The sequence below is a fragment of the Aplidium turbinatum genome, chromosome 10, assembly GCF_918807975.1.
Source record: "Aplidium turbinatum chromosome 10, kaAplTurb1.1, whole genome shotgun sequence".
In the NCBI taxonomy this organism is placed as follows: Eukaryota; Metazoa; Chordata; class Ascidiacea; order Aplousobranchia; family Polyclinidae; genus Aplidium; species Aplidium turbinatum.
Genome location: NC_137481.1, coordinates 6,359,406 through 6,381,971, shown reverse-complemented (window position 1 = coordinate 6,381,971; position 22,566 = coordinate 6,359,406). Strand labels below are relative to the sequence as shown.

Here is a 22,566-nt window from a genome sequence, read left to right as displayed (position 1 = left end):
ATTACTTGTCCATGTTGTCATTTTTGACCTTCTGTTTACAGCAGCATTGTGCTGTGAGTTCAGTGGTGTAGGAAATGGAGTCGATGTGCAAGAAATGTGGCTTTTGTCAATGAGGTTGCCATCCAAGTGAGATTACAGACTGCAAAATCCGTCATTTCAACATTGATTCAACGTCTGCAGATATTGTAAAAATGACAGATTTTGCTGTCTGGCATGCTGTAGTTTGGAATAATTTTGTGGAAGTTGCACGAGATTAAGATAAAGTATTGAAGCAATTTGTTGAATACTGAACAATGAAGGAGGCTCTTTTTTATACTGTCCACTTGCTAACTGCCTGACTCAATGCAGAATGATAGCTACATCCTACATGTATCAATTAATCGTTTTTGCTCAGCAACATCAATATAATGGCAGGCAGTAAAAAATAATGTAATAAAATATTTCTTATGAAGACGTATTAGCGAAAAAAAAAACAAATAATAAATGGCCGACACCTTCTGTTCATATACCATTTTTTCTTTTGCCCTTATATACATTACCTGCTGATACGTCCTTCGTATGACAACCTTGTTGGTCAAAATCGATATTAGTCAAACGTGACATGAGGAACTCCGTGCATTGTTTTACAGCATATGCGGTCCATTGATGTAGATTGGAGGATTGCTTTATAAAAATTCGACAGTGATAGTATTTTTTGATCTGTTAAAATTGATTATGGTTTGTTCACACGTTTGTGCACTTTATTGGTTGCATTACAGTAGCCTACTATTCGAATGGTACTGACAGCATTTACAGTGCACTGCTAATGTTAAATTGCAAGAGACAACTTGACTGCAATGTGCATGCTATAGTGTTGCAGAGCACAAAGTATACATTAGGACAAAAGATTGAAAAAGATCTTTGTTTTCTTGATTGCTTAATGTTTGTTATTGGAAGTTTCTTGAAGATTTCAGCCTGTTGGTGTTTCCCATTAAACTTATAGTAGGGAGATGAATTTTTAATTATTAATGAAGCGTAGTGAAAATGAGATGTACAAAGATGTTTGAGTTGGAAACATGAAAGCCGAATTAACGTTATTTTGTTGTGGTTTAAAAGTATACTTTCTGTTTTAACTAACTCCACAAAAGTTGCCCAAAGACCAATTTTTGTGATGCGGATGTTAGTTTGCTGCCCACACCAAACACTGCAACGTTGCTGCCAGTACATCTTTCTGCTGGAGAGATTACTTTTGATTGGGCCAACTTATTACTCGACGTGGTTGTTATGTTGCCAGAACTTGAACTGTAGATGTATTGTGTGTGTGCGTATGCATGAAAGTTGTGTGCAAACTGTGATCCAACTTTTAGATTGTCACGAAATTTTGATGCTTGAAATCAGATCAAACTTCACACGAATCCATGATAAATTTACATTTGTTTTTAAACACGTAAAATTGACATCAAATTACAGCATGCAATCGCTGGACAGCTACCATTTTTGTGGTATCTCAGCAACAGTTTGTCACCTTCACCAGGTCGTATCTCCCAATGTGAAAAATATTCCCTTTCCACATTGATTCAAAGTTGATTCAATACGTTGAATCATGATAAAAGAAGGGACTATGCCGAGCATAAAAAGCGTGTATAAAATCGAATTCTTAACGATGTGTAGACAAAAAACAAACGCAGCTTGTCCCAATAAAGAGCTACATAAAGTAGCCAACAGCAAAGCATAGCTTCGCCACACCCTGCTGTGCGTTTGTGATCCTTGAAAATCGGTCTCGTAGAACTGAGGACTTTCTAGTTGATTTGTTATTGCGCTATATTAGATAGTCTTGGTTTTCTTGCCTCAGCCACAAAAAATATACTAATGGTTTAGAAAGGAATGTAAGAACCTGAAAGTTAGTGTTCTTTTAGTTTGGTGAGGTTAGATGTGTTTTTTGATAGACCAGTGGTATCAGCAGATTACTTTTTTAGCTCAGCCCTTTTTGTATGTTATTATTTAAATAGAAGTGTTCGGTGTATGACAGCTTTTTTAACATAAAGAAGGCAGTGAAGAAGTTGACACTTCATTTTATGTAACCATTGTTTTGGTGGTAGCCTATCTTAAAATTATCTTAACAGACTCCAGCTAAAAACTAAGCATTGCCCACCATTCAGTAATAAACAAACTTAAAAATTGATGATTATGGCTTCTTTCATTAAAGTTGCCGTTTTAATTTTGCAAATTGTATTTGTGAGATTGAGGTTAAAATGTACTACTTTGTTTCGAATTGTTTTCTGGCCACTTTGAATCAAGGTACAATCAATGTAAGTGTCTAAGTGTCTTGTCTACTCTAGTGGCATGTGATACTTTCACTTTTCACTTGAGCACCAGCATGGTTCCTGCCCTGATGTATTTTAACAAACTGTTCACGCTTACTTTTGAACCATAGTCATTTATTCTTGTTAATTGGCTGATTACATCGTACTGCATGTGTGTCGATCCATGATAAATCTAATATAATTAGCAAACTTGAATTTTTTAAAAGATGAAAAGATTTGTGTTTAGTTGGTGGCGTACTACACAAAGTGAAAGTTGTGGCATGAGCTGTCTTTGTTGCCATCAGGCTTGTGACTCACTGTATCATGGCACGATGTTTAAAGGTTGCACAATTTCTGTTTTGTCTAGAATTGCTATGTGTTTGCAAATCGCCCCAATTTTCCCATCTATTGCAACCGTTGGTTTCTCGTTGAAACTTGTGTGCTTGTAGTGCTGTTACTTTTATGTCACTAGGCCTACGTACTACCTGAAAAGTTTGTCAGGTATTGCAGAAACTGCAATAAAAGCCTTATAATTGCTTTGGTTATTATGAACAGTTCATCAAGCCCTTTTTCATTATCCTCTTGTTGACAAATCCCGGATTTATGTGACCTGATGTCGCATTTGTTAAATTCCATCTTGTCTATCCACGCCATTCGATCTTCGGCAACATTCTTTCAAAAATAGCATTCAAACTGTAAAAACTGGTTTATTTTCAGCGTTGCATTTTAAGCTGATATTTGTGCGTCGTTACCACGTCATGTTACATACAGTTGCAATGACAACTGACGTTTCTATTTCTGCCCTGCCTTCTCTGTTTTGTCACATTAAATATTGACCGAAAGTGATAATATTGAGCGTTTTTAGTGTGTGTGTGTGTAGCGTGTGCATTCAAGAACGTGTTTCTACTTGTGTAGACCCGCAAGGGCGAACAGTTTTTGTTATTTAACATCAAATTCTGATAGTTTAGTTGCTCAGAGCCTAGATCGACGTGTGCTCTCTGAGAATGCATTTTTATTGTTTAATCACAAAGAGCATACGAAACAATAATTTAAATGTTTGCAACGAACGTTTAAGATGTTAGGCCAAACGTTTGGTTTTGTTGGTGGATGAAGGATGCATCAGTGAATCGTCTTGAAATCAGATTACCATATTTTTTCGGGTCTGTTACTATTCGGTGAGTCCGATTCGGTGAGTTCCTAACCTCTAACCCCTAACCCTAAAACGGCAATGATAATTAGACTACGATACCCGATAATATAAAAAAAAAATTGAAAAAATCACCGAATAGGGATCGGACTCACCGAATCAGACTCACCGAATCGGACTCACCGAAACGGGCCATTCCGTATTTTTTCCAACCTTGTTTTGTAACACAAAAAGCACATGCACAAGCATTGTGTGCTTTAACACACCTTTCTTTGCTTTTCATATAATATAGTTTCCCAAGTAAGTTCATGCATCGTCCCAGACAGCAAAATCCGTCACCGTCATATTTACATTGGTTCAACGTTTGGATTTTGCTGTCTGAGGTTTGGTGTAGGTACTGATAGAAATTCTTAGAATTATGGTTGTTTGCACGTTCATGTTTGATGAAAGAATCGATAAAATTATGGTAACTTTTTCACGGTTTGTCTCCGTATTTTTCATCAAGCTGTTTGCAGCCTAGAAAGTATATATCAGTGACGATCGGTGAGGGAAAGCAAGGAAAGCAGTGCTTACCTTAGCAAAAACTATGCAAAATATAATGACTGAATTCTAGGTTTAACTTCTTATTATTTTTATCACGTCTATTTTAACTTGAAAATTACTGTATTCGTGACTAGAATTACTCGTAACGCTTGTGAGTAGTCTAAGTCCTCACCAAACCGCATGTCTTGCCTATAAATGCCAATTGACGCAAACGCTTCTGTCAGAAACAACCACTGAAGCTCCAGGGAAATCAACTATCAAAGTTGCTTTCTGGTCACAGCGGTAAACCATAATTTCTTCGTGGGAAAATTGTAACTTAAAGTTCCCGGATCCTTTCGTCTGCATATAATGACCGAAGAAACACACACTTGAACTTCTTTTCAAACAGTGTATTTCTGTAAAAATTAGCCCACGGCTACCAAAAACGAGGGGGTGCAACGCGTACACCACTTAAACTGTCACTACACAACAGATTACTTGGATAAAAGACGGAACTTTTGTCCAGCTAGCAAGCACTAAGCCAACAGTTAAATGTGCGGCCAACTTTCAAACAATCATTTTACGAATGACCAGAATAGATATCAATATCTCAAATTCACGTAGAAAGTAACTGTGACGCAATAAATGAAAGACAATTATGAAGTCATTCCAACAGGTGTTTAAGCTGATGTAATATTTCCTGTTTAAACAGGCCCAAACAGGTCCAAACAGGTCTTATGAACGATGGTGCAATTTTGGCACATGCTTTAGGAATTTCCATGACGTAATATTCAGTAGACTTGAACGGTTTTTATATGACGTTTGATTTGGTGAAAATTGTCGGGAACATAGCGGCCCCTAGTTATGACAGTCTGACATGGCATAACTAAAAAGAAATGACGACAATTGTGAGCCAATGAATAAAAACACATGATACACAAATTGTTTGAATCACTCACGTTTAAGTTAATACGCAAATACAAAGGGCATGCAAAGAATGAACAGCAATAAGAATAAACACGACGATACATGAAATTGGTACCATAGGTACACGCTAAATGACGCTATATACAATGGTTGCGCTAATAACCGACTGTTCCGGGCTCAGACAAGGGTCGGCCACCGCAGACAAAACCAGGCTCAAACCCTAACACTTAGGTGTTCTTTACGGGGGCGAGGCACGAAATATCCCTCAACACGTAGTCTACTTTCACTTTCCCCGTACTCTCATCATAGTTGCAGACGGCAACTTTGGCTCTACGAACCACAGGCTTCCCTTTCCTAATTTGTGGAACTACCTCATGCACCCTCCCAAGTTGATACTTCCCACGTTTGCCAATGTCTTGGAGAGAACCTACCACTACAAGTTGACCAGGCTCCAAATTCTCGGCCATTTTTAGCCATTTTTTCCGGCCCTGAAGACCTGGCAAGTAAAAATCGATCCATTTACTCCAAAACTGCTGAGAAAGTGACAAATTGAACCGATAATCCCTTCTTAATTGGTCACGATCATGTGGTTGCCCAACAGCACAGTATGGGTCTAAGTATGGGGTCAAAAGTGAGGCAGGGGTGATGACAGTAAAATCCCTAGGGTCGTCACTCAAAGGTACCAAAGGGCGTTCGTTCACGATCCGAACGGCACTACTGGTGTACGTAAGCAGTTCAATAAAACTGGGCTTACGAATTGAAGAGTCCAAAATGTGAAAAAATGCAATTTTAAATTGTTTAACCATTGCCTCCCAGGCGCCACCTTGCGCCGGAGCATACGGAGGTATAAATTCCCAGTTTATCTCTCTCTGTCTCAGGGCGTTGTGAAATTCAGCTGATTCTATCAACTCGGGTAACTTCTTAGATGCTGCCTGAAAGGTACTTCCATTATCGGAATAGATAGCATTAACCTGCCCACGTAAATCTGTAAACCTTGTAAAGGCAAGTAAAAAATCACTCAGCGACAATGACGTGACCAGCTCAACATGAATAGCGCGAGATGCCATACATGTGAATAAGAGTCCCCAAGCTTTTTTGTGACTCCTACCTTCAACAAAGGTCAATGGTCCAAGATAGTCTAAGCCGCAATCAAAAAAGGGTTTCCTATGGGCAGTTGTGCGAGACAAAGGTAAATCAGACATGAGCTGCCTTATAGGCCGAGCTTTCTCAATCGCACATACACCACAATCATTAAGATACCTCTTCACGGAAGCATTACCATTAGCGATCCAAAACTTCTGTCGCGTAGACAACAAAGTGTGCTGTACTCCACAGTGCGCATTTCGATTATGATGCGACAGTACAACAAGCCTAGTGAAGGGGTGTTTCGAAGGCAAAACAATCGGATGCTTTGCTTCTAGAGAAATCTCGGGAGAATTACTTAAGCGCCCTTCAATGCGGATTACACCAGCATCATCTACACAAGGTCTGTACTTTTTAAGTGAACGCAATTCCTTCAAGCGTTCCTTCTCACGTTGCGAAGCGCCAACACTACCCCGCTTTATCACTTCCTCAAGTGCATCCGGCGATCGTTTGGTCATTAAATGTAACACATCGCCATACACGCTCTTCTGAACAAACTTCACAGTTAAGTCTAAGGCTCTATTAAGATAAGAGGCGTCCAGTTTTGGCTTCATAAAGCTACGCTTTTTCGTTTTACAGCACAAAAATTCAACAAAAGCAACCAAATAAGCAATTCTCTTTTTCATAACATACAAAGAAGGTGCGGCCTCGATCAATCTGTGAAGGCCACCCTGTCCAACGTCAAGCGACCCCTCTTCGTCACGAAGATATAGGCTATGGACAGGTACTGGAGTGGGGTTTTCTACAGATGGAATTTCTTCACACTGATAGAGAAGACTAGAACCATTTAACCACAACTCTCGAAACTCTTTCTTTGTAATAAGATTTGGCCTTGTGCCAACATCAGCCGGGTTCATATCGGTAGGGCAAAAACGCCAATCCTGGGCTCCAGACAACAATAAAATATGCTCAACTCGACGCGTAATAAACTTATTCAAACGTAAATCAGGGTTCTTAACCCACTGCAACACAGTCCGAGAATCACACCAAAAATACTTACTGCAGTCGGGCATCTTCAATGCCTCGTAGGCCTGCTTCACGAGTCTTGCTGTATTTAAAGCGGCAACAAGCTCTTTCCTAGCTATCGGCCAAGAAAACTGATTTTTTACAACAATGGTAGATTTACCCAGAACGAAAGACACACTCGGAACTCCGTTAACCAGTCTACGTAAGTAAACAACAGAAGAGAAAGCTTGATTCGAAGCATCACTAAACCCATGCAATTGATATGAAACAATATCATCAGGACTGCACACACCAGAGTTTGCAAAATACCATCTCGGTAACGAAAAATCCTTAAGCAGGTCCAAAGAGCGAAGCCACGACTCCCACTCTTTAACAAAGCTATCAGGGACCTCGGTGTCCCAATCAAACTTGTCTATCGCCAATTGCTGAAGTATAAGGCGTGCTTTTAGAAAAAATGGCGCTCCAAAGCCTAGCGGATCAAAATTTTGTCCAAGCTGACTGAGCATACTTCGGCGCGTGTGTTTAGCTAAGGGCTTTAAGGAACATGCGATACGCATCTCGTCAGACTCGGTTTGCCACACACAACCCAATGTCTTCGCTGATGGCAAAGTCATATTTTCAGTCTGAAAGTCAATGTCACGAATCAAAGGTGAAAGCATCTCATTATCCAAATTTGACAAGACAATCATAGCCTCCTTGTTAGCACTCCACTTAACAAGTTTAAACCCACGGCTATCAAACAAAGCAATTGATTCATGAGTGATTTGCTGAGCTTCCTCTAAGCTATCAGCCGAAAATATAAAATCATCCATGTACATATTATTTGCAATATTGCAGAGAGTCAATTCACCGGCACTGCTGGGATTCTGCTCGATCATTTCCTTTATAGCCAAGCAAGCGATATACGGGCTACTCTTTATTCCCCAAGGGTGTACACAAAAACGAAATGGTACCATCCTACCATTTTCAAGGTCATCATCTTCAAACCACAATATACGAAACAAATCCCTTTGCGACTCAGGTAACATTATTTGAAAGAAGCATTTAGTCACATCAGCCATGAGACCAAATTTACCAAGCCGAAATCTAGCCAAGACATCTACCAGAGGGTTTAACAAGTCAGGACCCGAAAACATTACATCATTAACACAAGTTCCTCGAAATTCAGACTTGCCATCGTAAACAATACGCTTTTTTAATTGTGACGTCACAAAGTATGGTAAATACCATTCAAATCCCTTGACATTTCCTGCTTCACCCGCACGCTCAATATAGCCATTAGATTTAAGATCTTTCATGGTGTCAGTAAGGAAATCACGAAGTTCAGGTTGTTTTAAAGCTTTCTTTCTTAAAGCAGCAGCTCTATCTGACGCCAACACAAAATTGTTAGGTAGATCAATATCTTCCTTCAACGGAACAGGTATCTCAAATCGACCATCTTTCAACTCAATATTCGGTTCGACAAGTTCTCTAGCCAAAATATCATTGCGAGACAATTCACAGGTTTCATTTTGCAAAGTCAAATCCTGAATGACTTTATTCAGGTCTGCTATTTCCATATCGCGAGACTCAATTTTACGCTGAAAGCCAGAGATGACATCCGACTCTGAAGACGTCTGCACTCTGCACACTTTAGCAACGCTTTCAACTAAGGGTGACTTACCACCACAAGCCAACCAACCGAGAGGAGTGAGCAAAGCATGCGGTTCACTACGATTGTCACCAACACGCTCTTCTTTTGCACACATCAAATAAGCGTTGTCATTGCCAATCAGTACATCTACAGTACTACAATCATTCAAATGAAACATATTCACGTCATGAAAATGACGGAAACCACTTAAATCTTGTTTATGGGGTAAAGTTTTAACATCGTCAGCCCAAGCTGGGTTAACCACCGAGGTTATATCACAAAACAGTTCATCAGTCTCTAACGACTGGATGTTGAGTTTAACAAGGTCAGCACAAGTAGGTTTCTGACCAGCCAGAGTATCCATTTTAAACGACGCTTTATCATACGGTTTAAGACCAAGTTCGCACACCAAGTCACTCGAAACAAAGGTCAACTGCGAACCAGGATCATGCTGACAATACACCAACTTCGATTTGCCAGTCATTGGATTCAAAACACGAGCAGCAGTAACGCGGTTAAAGGCTGCTTTAACATTTCCAATCTTAACATTACGCACAGGAACTCTGGCACCAGCCTCATCTTTACCTACCAAATCCAGAGAATCACGTGACGTCACATAAAAATCATGCAGAAGAAAATAGTGTTTCCTATCGTTGGTAGGTCCACACTTACGACAGTTATTTGCATGATTACAGTCTCTAACCATATGCTGGCGCAAACAATTCAAGCATTTGCCAGCTTTCACAATGACATCTCTCCGATCTTTAGGTGTCAAGCGCAAAAATTCTTTACAATTAGACAAAAAATGATATTCAACTTGACCACGTGACGAACAACAAAAACATGCCGGTATGTCACTACGTCTGGCCACACCGCCGCGCGGTGCGCCAACAGCAGTCGAGTACTGCGAACTCCCTGAAATCACATTATCATGGGGTTTTACCGACGTCTGCCTAACCGGACATGAAGGCAATTTTCCTTTGCCAAACTTTTTAAAATGCTGCGACTCACCAGAATCGCCCATTAGCATAATGCTAAAATCAGTCGACTTGCGCGTTTCCTCCCGTACTACAAAATCAAACAAACTCTGAAAGGTAGGTTCCTCAGTGCTACCATACTGATCACCTAAAAAGTCAAGATAACGCTGCTTAGCGTCAAACGGGAGTCGCTTAGCCAAATCCAAAACAAAACGTCCTTCTAATTTATCACGCTGACCATAAGCTTTCGCGTAAAGCAAACACTGCGACAATTCATCTTTAAACTCTTTCAAATCACTGGAAGAGATAGAAGTCAATTTGCTACCATAGCGATACTTTCTAATTTCTGGTTCTGCGAAAAGACCTCCACGAACCCCAAAACGTTGGGACAAGCGAGCTAACGACATTTCTATCCTGTCTTCCTCTGACAAGCCAGGAGTGTCGGAAACCAAATTAGCAATCGTTTGTGCAGCTGTTCTAACACAAGCTGCTTGCAACAAAGTCAAACGAGTTCCCTTAAAGGGCGAAGCTGCCATCAAGGCCATAACACGATTTTTAAAGAAGACAAATGGCATATTATTACCATCGTAACCAATCAAGGCCGCCTTATCGAAGAACGTCCTACTATTTTGGTATTCAAAAAAGCAATCCTGCTGTTGAGAACTCGATTTAGCGGGAGAAGACAAGCTATATCCCTTAATGGGCTGAGTGGGCTCAGTCACATGCACAGCCCGATCACGATCCTCACATACGTTAAAATCAGGAGACACGATACGCCTCTCACAACCACCCAAATTACGTGTAGCTGGGCGATCAAAAACTAGCGGCGCTGAAAACTGTGAAGGGGGCAAAGCATTACTGCTAATGGCGGCCTCGTGACCTGTACGCTCTGGGGGAGGAGTTCGGTTGTAATTTGCAGACCTTGGCTCTACAGCCTTCGGAAGATCCTTAGCCGCGGCCCCGAGACCTCCTGAAACAGCTGGAAAACATGTGGATTGTACAGGTCCACTTACGGATTGAACAGGCGTGTGGAAAAGGTTAGGTAAATTAAACTGTGATTGATGTTCACTTCTGGAATGCCTAGAAGATCCCTTCTTAGAGCTACGCCGGGAGCCTGACTCTGAACGATATTCAGCTAAAACTACCTCTTTACGTTGTTCAGCCCTCAACTGAGCGTCTTTGAGTGCGAACTCAGCAGCTCTCGCGGCAGCCTCAGCTCGAATGGCTTCAGCTCTCGCGGCGGCCTCAGCAGCTCTCGCTTCGGCCTCGGCTTGTATCTGGAGCTCCTCTCGTCTTAGCTGTAGGTTAATTTGTGCAATTATTCGTGACGAGCTCCTTGACATCCTAGTGCTTACATTTGAGGCGCTATCCTCAGGATGTATGTCAGCATCTAACCTATCTGAGAAATCACTTTCTTTTTGTTCGAAGTTATTTTTCAACGAGTTAAATTCGGGATCTACCCTATCACGAAGTTCTGCCAAGATTGCAGAGTTAACAATTTTACTCAAAAGAGCATGGAAATGCCGTAATTCCTCTTCTAAAGTAGATAACTTAGATCTAAAAATTAACAGTTCCTGCTTATCACTCAAAGAACCTAGGGCCACAGAAAGTTTCCCAATTTGAGTCAAAATATCCCGTCTAAGATGCCGGGCCTCTCGAACTGACTTAGCCTCATCGTTAATGGGTCCCTCCCCAGAATGGCCTGCCCGACCGCAAAGAATATCATCAGGCTTAAACTCAGTCGAGTCGACGGCGGTCGAGTCCCTGTCGCCACCGAGTGTAGACATATTAAATGTTAGGGCTAAATTTAACAATTAAAAAATTAAGTTTCACAAACACACAAAATTTAAGTAGTAAAAAACTTAACTGCAAAGACCGTAAAAATACAAAAAAGAATTTAAATGCACGATACCGTAGCTGTACGAGTATGTGAAGTCCAAACGTCCACAAAACTTGCTTGGGTTCTTCGACTTGAATCTTCAAGCACAGATGGATTGCCTTTAATCTTCTTTCTTGCCAATAAATGTCAAAGTTATTTTTCTTCTGTACCAAACTGAGAAGAAATGTCTTTACTGTTTAGCTTAAAGTTCTTCAGTTGCCTACCGAGAAGAAATGTCTTTAATTTTCTTTGCTTCTTTAGACTACCAACCAATAAGATCTTCTTTTATTATTTCTTTGCTTCTAAGTGCTTCTTAGCCTACCAACTACAAACTTCGTCTTTTATTTTTTTATGGTCACAGCGGTAAACCATAATTTCTTCGTGGGAAAATTGTAACTTAAAGTTCCCGGATCCTTTCGTCTGCATATAATGACCGAAGAAACACACACTTGAACTTCTTTTCAAACAGTGTATTTCTGTAAAAATTAGCCCACGGCTACCAAAAACGAGGGGGTGCAACGCGTACACCACTTAAACTGTCACTACACAACAGATTACTTGGATAAAAGACGGAACTTTTGTCCAGCTAGCAAGCACTAAGCCAACAGTTAAATGTGCGGCCAACTTTCAAACAATCATTTTACGAATGACCAGAATAGATATCAATATCTCAAATTCACGTAGAAAGTAACTGTGACGCAATAAATGAAAGACAATTATGAAGTCATTCCAACAGGTGTTTAAGCTGATGTAATATTTCCTGTTTAAACAGGCCCAAACAGGTCCAAACAGGTCTTATGAACGATGGTGCAATTTTGGCACATGCTTTAGGAATTTCCATGACGTAATATTCAGTAGACTTGAACGGTTTTTATATGACGTTTGATTTGGTGAAAATTGTCGGGAACACTTTCCCAGGTTCAAAAAATGTCAAAAAACGCCTTCGTTTTATATATCCAATCCTCACTCGTTTTGCAAAACGTCACCAGCTGCTTAGCCAATCAGATGTGTTATGGTTATGGTATGGTTAGTTGTGCTTTCCCAGTGACGTCAATGCGTACATTCGCTAGAGCGACTAGACTAACTCGTCAGAATGGTCTCTCGTCACGGTACACGCACAGCATCATAATGCCAAAAAGCTTGTTGCTGTTTTTTGATGTCTCCTCGCCATGTACTTTAGCCTACTGTACTAGCTTTCATAGTCATGCCTTTGCCCTTTTTACAGCGTTGATATAACCGAACGTTACTTCGCCAATGAACGTTCAGGTGCGGATGCAATATTTAGTTTGTTAAGCTTCTATACGCAGGAGGCAAACTTATCCAGCTTTTTGTACAAATTGCTTGCGGTTGTAATGTTTAGGCCTAAGTGTTAGTTTTTGTAGTGTAGGCCTAACTGAATATCTGAGAATGAACATTCATGACGAATTAAACATTTAGACAACTATTATTCCATGTCTAACCCAGGATTTTGGTCCTGCAACGTCAAAATTAAGATTGTTCATGACTTCTAAACATTAAATGGATGTATGATCACGACATAGGCGAAGCACAATTTGACAGATTTTTATTTTTGATTTGTTTTGAAAATGCTCTCAGAGCGCACCAAATTGGAAGTGTTTTTCAAAAATTTCTGGGGGAGGCCCCCCAGACCCCCCGCTGGAAGTGTTGCCTTCGGCAACACGCCTTCGGGCTTCGCCCGACGTTTACGCCCTTCGTGCCTACTACCTTGCTGCAGCATATTTCCAAGTTGCTTTCCCAACGGTTTAAGCCACCGAACGTCACTGGTATATATGCACTATGCAGTGTTTGTGCAAGGAATTTTATATAAATCAAAACGTCACGTGGAGTCCGATTGATACAAAACACTGCAACTGAGAATCTAAGTTAGTTTTAGCCATCTACTAATGCAGATTTTTTTCAGCATCCTGAATAATCTTGCATATGCGTTTTCAAGACACATGGTTTAATAAATGCAGATCACATTTATGATTATAAACCGATGTTTTATTAAAATAATGCTTTTGAGCAGACACGTTAGACTTAGAAAGTTAGAGTTGTCACTAAACGAGTTAGTGTCAGTGGTTTTCGACAAGGTAGTCACTCATTGTTGTGCATATTGCAACGTTATGCATTTTGTTGTCAATTATCATGATGCAAATGAATGTGGAAGGTTACTTTTTGATATCTTAACGAATAGTTGATGGATGGGGTGCATTTTAAAGGTGGTGTGAACAACTAAGGACCAGATTTTGAAACTAATCAGCTTGAAACAAGTCACCCTTTGAGAAATCGAATGAAGTATATCATTGTGACAACCCCGGAGTGTTTTGATAGTTTTCAAAGAAGGGTTGTGTTGTATGGTATCACATAATTTGTGAAATCATATCATTGAAGCTATAAGTAGAATGCATTTATCTTTTGAGAGGTAAACTTGTTTCGTAGTTGTTGATGAACTTGGCAAATGAATGAGATTTATGGTCGAAATATCACCAAGCATCGTGGCGATTTGTCGAAGATTTCTTGTCTCCACTCGAGTTGTTAGCATTTCACCTTGTTTGTAGCTTTGAAAGAAACGATTCCAAGCGTTTCCTATTCGCAGCAATGAGCGTAGGTGTAGCTGTGCGGTGGTGCGCACCAGGACTTCTATTGTTCAATGCTGTGCTCCATGTAATGTCTAGGGTTGTGTAAATTCTAGTAGTTGGTGCAGCGCAGACAACAAAGTGTAATAACCGCAGAGGTCAATGCAGCGACAAGGACAAGACTACTCAGCTATCGAAATCCCTTGTTTTACGTTGATGTAATCGCTACAAACGTCAAATCAATAAAAAAAAGATCAGATTTCAGCAGCTTAAAATGACAGATTTTTCTGTCTGGGATTGTAACTGTTTGCAACCAGTTTGTTGTTCTGGAACAGAAGCCTTGGATTTTGTGCTTTTGTAACGTAACAATACTTCAGTATATAGCAGTGGTACATTAATATTGAACGAATAGGTCTTGCAGTATACAGCTGTTCCATGCTAGCATGCAATGACCCTTTTTGCATCAAAAAATGTCTTTGCACTTTCTCTATAGTTAAAAATTGAATAAGGTTGTTAACCAGGCATGTGAGATTGTGAGTGGATAACATGATACGCTCTTGTGGTGTAAACTAGGCTTCCTCCATAGTGCTGTGAATTTTTGCTTGGTGCTTTTTTGAACATAAACGATAGCTTTTGACCAAGGTCATACGTTTTTGTTTTTTAGAAAAATACGAAATAACGTTTATCTTCATCTTATAAACTGAAAATACCGCTGGTGATGCAGTTCAGATTGAGTATAGTGTGAGGTCAATATGGGTGTTACTGAAAATACCACTGGTGACATAATGGGTGTCTCACTGATGCACCGATAAACTTCATTGATCTTGTGAAATCAATAGTTGCTCAGAAACAGTATCGTCACTGTGAAGTAATGAGCTATTTTGCTGCATCCCCGTGTGGTTGGATTTTTATTTCCGGAAGATATATCAATGCCTCATTGATTTTTGATGGGTATTGCTGAATGATCATCATCTGGCTTACTCTTCCCATGCAAATCAATCAACCTGTACCATTATCAATGTTGTTGATACAAACAACTATCCCATACAGCAAAATCAGTCGCTTTTTACATTGATTTAACGTCTGTAGACGTTGAATCAATGTAAAAAGCGACTAATTTGCTGTATGGGATATGACTTGGCTGTATTCAGTTGAATATGCATAAGATACAAAACTTTACGAAGGCTCTACATTTCAGTAGTTTTCACAGATCAGACATTGTTGTCTTAGGGTAAGGCAAAAACCTTTTGTAACTACAATTTCATTTTTTTAAAATCTGTTCTTTGCAGTGAGGTTAATTTTCAAAGCATTTTTATCAGTTTTTCACTCTGTGGTGTTTCGCCATGTTTCAGTTTTGTTCGGTGGAGGTCGCAATATCTCGTTTGCAGCCAAACAACGCGACAATCGTGATAATGATTCATGGCTTACGCTGGTGACTTGTCTTTCACCTCATAATGTTTGAACAGTTTTATGAAGTCCGGTGTCGCTGAGTTATAGGCCTAGTCAGCAAATTAATCCTTTTTTTTGGATTGAACGTTTACAGACGTTGAATCAATGTTAAAAAATGGATTTGTTGTGTGCCGTTGTTGAGAGTGTGAAAGGTGATGTGCAAGGCAATTATTATGAGTTGATGAAATCAGGTTATATATCAGGACCAGGTCATGTTGGAGGCAGGGTTGTCAGTGCACCTTGCAGAATGATTTGTGCTTTCCAACAAAAGATCAACTGTTACTCTACACATGAATTTGCATATAAAACAATCGACTGTTAGCCACCAACCGGCATCTTGTTCGTCTTTTCAGCGATGACAAGTAGGAAACGATTATAATACCCATCAGTTATGTCCAAGGAAGTAGAAGCACCGAAAGCAATTAATGGCGAACGGCATGAAGTCTCTTTCAAACTGGCTTTTAAAACTGACTCCAGCGGCGATGAAGCAAGCTCCTTACTTGCCACCAGACGTAAAAGCAAAGAAATCAGACGCCCGAGCATAACACTGTCCCGAGAATTTTCAACCACGAGCACAGGTATAAGTAAAATTTTTAAGAAACGGACAGAAGGTTACCCCGAAACAGTTCCTTTCACTCAAAACTATAGCAATCTTTGTACAGCTTGATAATATCACGCTGTCAAAGTGGGTGCGATTGGTCGAAATATAATTCAATTCTTGTAGGTACTTCGTAATCGCATGACCGGTCACTGCAGTTTCTTTCACACATGACATGCAAAGCAGAGGCAACAGGTTTTTGTAAGTTCTTTCATTACATTTTTGTATTATTTTCATTTTTCAGCATCTTACAGCAGTTCGGATGAAGATGACGAATCACCACGTGACAAGGAACAAGTACGTGCCGCGCTCCTACTTTGTCTTATCGAAGTTGCTGGTTCCATTTCAAAATATCGATCATTGTTCAACGATTTAAATCGAAATAGTTAATTAGAAAGGCCCCATCTTGATTTGTTTTATAATCTCTTAAATTTGGAATTAAGTTTCGCACAAAGTGTATCGCAGCGATAACCTCTAGCTAGCAATGCTTGTTTTTCTTTCATTGTTACGATGTGTGGCAAGTTCAATACGAAGTAAAAAATCCGTTTTTTACCGACTGGTCTAACTGATAAGCTAGCTTCACGACGTATGCCCCAGGCAAGGGTTGTTCTCGAAACCATGTCATCGCATGTTGTCGTCTGCCCGTACGTTTGACTCTATGATTACTTGAGGCTAATTTGTGAACTTTGTTAACAAGTGCATATCTGCCGGTTTATCAACTATGCGCTTTTTTCAAGTTGTTGTTAATGTTTCAACACATCATGATAGATACTCATAGGAATCTGTGTCCAAATCTCGCTGAATATTTTTGAATGCAATTGGCATTTGGTTTAAACTTGGATGACGTTCACTTCATTTTGAAATCCTATTTCCATCATAGCAATCTGTAACATACTTTTGTTTTATTGATGCATTGTTTTCTGCAAGTTACATCTTCATCATCATTCTTCTAAAACGTCCACCTTCTGCAGAAAAACTCAAAAGGCTTCAACGACTTTTGCATTCGCAACATCAGACATGCCGACTTTGGACGACGAGAAATCGAGATTGCAGAACAAGAGATGCCAGCTCTGATGGATCTTCGAAGGCGAGCCCAGGGAGACAAGCCTCTCAACGGTGCCCGTGTTGTTGGGTGCACCCACATCTCCGCACAATCAGCGGTGGGCATAGCCAAGTAACAAAGATCTATCTTTGTTTTGTGGGAGTAGACTTCCCAGACAGCAAAATCAGTCATATTTAAATATAATATGTAAATGTAAATATAACAGATTTTGGTCTCCGGGTTTTTGCTTGCTCCGTTAAACTTTGGCGATACTCAAATTGCGTCTAACTAAACGTTGCATAACGTGAAATCAAGGAAGAAACCCGGTGTATTATTTGCTTGGTTACGATCCACAATGGGAATTTCAAAGCTGTAAATCTCGTGTAAAAGGTCGACTTTATGACGCGTACTTGACGAACAGTTTGACCTCATAAAATAATTGGAATGGTGTCTTCATCATAATGAAACATCACGCAATGTAGTTCTAACGTAAAAGAGTTTGATCTTTAATTCTTGTTGTTACTTACTCAGGTGCTGATTGAAACATTAACTGAGTTGGGAGCCCGCGTCCGATGGTGCGCCTGCAACATCTACTCCACGCAGAATGAAGTTGCTGCCGCCCTTGCGGAGGCGGGATACTCTGTCTTCGCATGGAAGGGGCAAGAAGAGGAAGATTTTTGGTGGTGCATCGAGAAGTGTATCACCGCTGATGGGTGGCATCCCAATATGATCTTGGACGATGGAGGAGACTTGACTCATTCTATCATTAAAAAATATCCCACTCTCTTCCGCGGGATGAAGGGAATCGTTGAAGAAAGCGTGACAGGAGTGCACAGGTGAGCTATAATTTTAACGTTCTTACAAAATCGACGTCTTTTCAACGTGTTTGAAACATTTACATCATGCTATGATAATGAAAGTTTTATTTGAACTTATTTATTACTTTGTAATTCTTGTACAAAATGGCTTTAATTGCCTACAACTTCGTGGACTTAGCTATAATGGAATTGAATAGACCATGTTAACTTTCTAATCGCCTGCTTTTTCGCTTTACAATTGCCCAACGAAACTGCCCTCTGTTAGAAACCACTCTTGATATTATGTTTAAGGTTATACCAACTAACCAAGACCGGAAAGTTGTCTATTCCTGCAATGAACGTCAACGATTCTGTTACAAAGGTAAATTTTTGATGATTTTTTTTTTCATTTATGAATTACGTTTGTATAACTTTGGAAAAGAAGTAATTTTGCAATACCACAGATAAATAATAGACAGCAAAGTAATGGACTCGAATAACATACCATAATCCAAACAATACAATAAACTAATACACATAATAAATCCAAAAGTGCTCGGCAATACTCCTTATCGCCATCAGGAAAATAACCTTGTTCATCTAAAGAATGCAACGATGCCTGAAAACAGTATTAAATAACCTTATGAGATATATCACATTACCAAATGCATTTGGTTCGGCATCACTGATGTTCAAACTACAAACCAGAATTTCTCCACTCAGAACGAAATAAATTGGGTGGGGCAAATGCTGGATGAAGAGGGTCCGAGGAAAATGGTCATCCTACTCTCAGTAGTGTTTTTTACGCCTATTCATAATAATAATATTTGTTTGAATAGCTTTGTTTTGAACAATGTTCAGCCGAATAAGTTTCCCATCTTCATCATTGCTGCCTACCAAGCAGAAACTTGGTTCCATTTTTAAAAGCTATTTTGCATCCGACAGGGTATCGAACCCACTGTTACAACTGAACCATGTCTTATTCAAATACCCCATACTATCCCACATTAGGTTAATTTTTATCTTGCGACTTTTTACTTTTTAGCAAAAATTCGACAACTTGTATTCCTGCCGAGAGTCTGTGTTGGACGGGTGAGCTACATTTGTTGTGCTGATTGCTATGCTCGCGTAAACTGCATTCTAAACTTAGCTGATTCAGCGAATCCATACTTGCTGCTTCCGGTTATAACCGGTGCTGGTAGTTGGTTTGGGCCATGTCGTGTGTGACCTTACAGAGACTGAATGAAATCGTTTCGTTTGGGACGCTGAAGAAATTTAGAAGATCATAACAAGAACACGGTCGCACTGACAACTTTTCTTTTAAGGTTGAAACGCACAACCGACATAATGTTCGGTGGCAAACAGGTGGTTGTCTGCGGGTACGGTGAAGTCGGAAAAGGAACTTGCTCAGCGCTTAAAGGCCTGGGCGCAGTGGTCTACGTCACGGAAATCGATCCAATATGCGCACTGCAAGCATGGTGAGAATATGACGACTTTCAATAAAATTGTATTCACATCCACATGTGACATCCCAGACAGCAAATCAATCGTTTTTTTTACTTTGATTCAACGTCTGCAGACGTTGAATCAATGTAAAAAACGGTTGCTTTGCTGTCTGGGACACGCTGTTCCCATCTCGCTCTTTATCGAAATCACTGAGGCACAGTATTTAAAGTCGAGATGCAGCATATATTATGGCACTCTCTATTATTTACCGTACCCCATGAAACCATCGCCTGTCTATTGTTCATTTAATTAATTCAACAAACGTTAAAGCATAGGAGCAGTTTAATTCAGTCGACATGTGCATGAGCTGTATCGTGGAAACAGCAAGTAGATCAGTTTTCTTCGTTGTCTTACGTTGCCCCGATACATTTACAAAGTTAGAACTAGAGATGTACCGATATATCGGTATCGGTGATATCGGCCATTTTTTGAGTATCGGTATCGGCAAAATTTGGCCGATACTAAACATGCAAAAAAGGGCGTTTGCTGCTGATTTTCTGCAAAAGCAAAGATCTAGATTTTTTAAAGTAGTAACTAACGTCACATTGATGTAGAAAAATAACAACCTGTTTAAATATTTGATACCTCACACTCCCATGACTTCATGCGCGCAAGTTTTGGCATTGTTTGCTTACAGTCAGGCCTGGATTAACCATTGTGCTAGGGTGTGCTAAAGCACAGGGGCCCCGCAGACAAAGGGCCCCACTTTTCTTAAAAATGAAATAAATAAAATAAAATAACAAATTTTTCCTGAAAAAAAATTTCAAGAAAAAAAATTAAGAAAAGTGGGGCCCCTCTGTCTAAAAAAAGTAACACATTTATCAATATATCTCCCCCTTCACGTGAAATAAAAATATGATTCTTGTATTTTTTCTTTGGCAACAAAGACTTTGCAGCAAAGAAAGCCAGAAAAAAGTCGTTCGACTGAATTTCATGTTAGTTTTCTAAATCGTATTGGTAGTTAGTAGTGAATGAAAGAGCAGTTTAGAATAGAAATTCAGAATAACCTTTCATTGCAATTTGCAGTGTAGTGTGCAGTACTAACAGTGGTCCCTTGCTACAATGTTTTCCCTTGCACGGTTTCGTTGATTTAATGTGTGTGATTTTGCATACATTATAACGTAAACACTAAACAGTGTTGACTTAATTTGCACATGCTTATTTAATCATCGATCACGTGCTATTTTAAAGTTATCTAACTTACCTAAGCAACGCTCGGTTTTCTCTGCAAGCAAAACCAGTTCACTTCCATTACGCTCCACGTAAGCTGGTAAGGGCCCCCATAAAATTCATTAGCACAGGGGCCCCATTTGACCTTAATCCGGGCCTGCTTACAGTGATTCTTTCACTCAAACAAAACGTTTTGTTTCAGCAGTGTTACGTTGTTCGATTCTTAAGTTGTGAAGGAGATTCAATTTCTCCAATATTTATCATTTGTGTTTCTTTTTTACTCTCAGCAGAGGATAAACCCAGGCCAAGACTACCCATTTAGTAAAAATGTATAATTTTGCATCGTTTTTACGTTGCTAAACGTTTAAAAAACCCATGTAACTTGGTTGTTTTTAGTAAGCTGGTTCTATCAATAACTACGAAACTATATGTTTCTGGGCAGCCGTTTTGTAGCAAGAATTGACATCGACAAGAATTGAAATGGCTAGTGTGGAAGCTACACCGTTGTGGTTAGCGAATCGCAACTGCTCGCTGTACTAGTGAGTGCTCCACCTTGTGCTGATAGCCGGAAAGAACGCTCCTTTCTTCACAATGAGGTTGTCATCTTAGGCGCAACAAGACCATTTTGATTAGTTTAGTGAGGATTCGTAGTCCCATTGCTTTCATTTGCCCACTTATTCTGCCATGACATTGTTTAAGCTTGGTGAGTTTATTACAACGAAAGGTGGAAATTAAATCGCAAACTAATAGAACCAGCTTACTAAAAACAACCAAGTTACACGTTTTTTTTAAACGTTAAGCAACGTAAAAACGATGCAAAATTATACATTTTTGCTACCTGGGTAGTCTTGGCCTGGCAAAAGGTTTTCAACCAAACGACAAGCGCCCTTAGGTTGCACATTACTTGTCGAATAGTTTCTGTACGACTACACAAATCACTTGGTTTACATTTTACATCTTATTATCAATTATGATAGCTTATTTGGAGAGTTTGTGTAAATACTTTATTAATTTTTTAGAAACCCCAATTATGATGTAATGTTTTTTCCCTTATACCCCAGTCCTCCATTACGGTGGACTTTCATTACTGAAACCCAGTATTATGACACAACAATGCGGTAGAGATTGGATTCTTGAATCTTTAATAAATTATGCCAATTGAAAGCTTTTTTTAACAGTTTTATGCAAATAAGGTAAAACTTTGCATTCGATATAATTCCTGCAAAATTGCTTCTTTTGAAACACCAAAGTATCGGCCAAAATATCGGTATCAGTATCGGCCTAAAAAAGTGATATCGGTATCGGCCAAAATATTGGTATTGGTACATCTCTAGTTAGAACCATCTTTGTAGCCTTGGGTTGTGTGATTGTTGGACTTAATTCTACCTGTACGACATTAAATTCTTGTGTTTAAGACATGGTGATAGAATCTTGCTAGCTAGCTTTATCAGCATACAAATTTAGTGTCAAACAATCCTGTTATTGAAACCCATAAATTATTCAATAGAAGAATGTTTTGTGGTATTCTATTTAAACAAGTGATGCATTGCTGTACACTTTTGACCGATGTTCACCCCTATTCCAAAGGTAATTTTAGTAATGTGGAGGTTCGAATGCCCCAATGCACAATTGTGCTTTGAGTTTTCTTAGGTGAGGGTAAGACAATAAGACATCTACGCACCTTGATGATTCTTTTGTTTCGTTTCCAGCATGGACGGAATTAGAGTCGTGCGTATGGCAGAGGTGGTGAAAACAGCTGATATATTCGTCACGTGCACAGGTTGGTGAAAGTGGTGAAACGCTTTTTCGGGTTGTGCATCAGTCGATTTGTACATCGACTCAACGTCCTGAGACGTTGAATCAATGTGAAAAGGAACTGGTTTGTAGACTGGGCTGGTTTGAAACTGTCTTGCCATGGAAGTTGTACTTGATTAGTTTGCACTTTAAGC

The 22,566-nt window shown here is 39.6% G+C and overlaps 2 protein-coding genes across 4 annotated transcripts in view; both read left to right on the top strand.

Moving 5' to 3' along the window:
- LOC145778863 (60S ribosomal export protein NMD3-like) overlaps window positions 1–22,566 on the top strand; it is a 145,613-nt gene that overhangs the window by 11,664 nt on the left and 111,383 nt on the right. The gene's annotated exons all lie outside the window — the stretch shown is intronic.
- Window positions 1–22,566, top strand: part of LOC145778860 (S-adenosylhomocysteine hydrolase-like protein 1) — a 41,949-nt gene that overhangs the window by 16,711 nt on the left and 2,672 nt on the right. For 2 of the 3 annotated variants that reach the window (XM_082590447.1, XM_082590446.1), the window contains 7 exons: window positions 16,347–16,399; window positions 17,074–17,262; window positions 17,676–17,980; window positions 18,254–18,323; window positions 18,987–19,033; window positions 19,267–19,419; window positions 22,327–22,397. In XM_082590447.1, the coding sequence (XP_082446573.1) occupies window positions 16,347–16,399; window positions 17,074–17,262; window positions 17,676–17,980; window positions 18,254–18,323; window positions 18,987–19,033; window positions 19,267–19,419; window positions 22,327–22,397 (888 nt within the window). Of the gene's footprint in view, window positions 1–15,861; window positions 16,083–16,346; window positions 16,400–17,073; window positions 17,263–17,675; window positions 17,981–18,253; window positions 18,324–18,986; window positions 19,034–19,266; window positions 19,420–22,326; window positions 22,398–22,566 lie in introns of those variants that run through there. The other variant, XM_082590448.1, reaches the window with a different exon arrangement.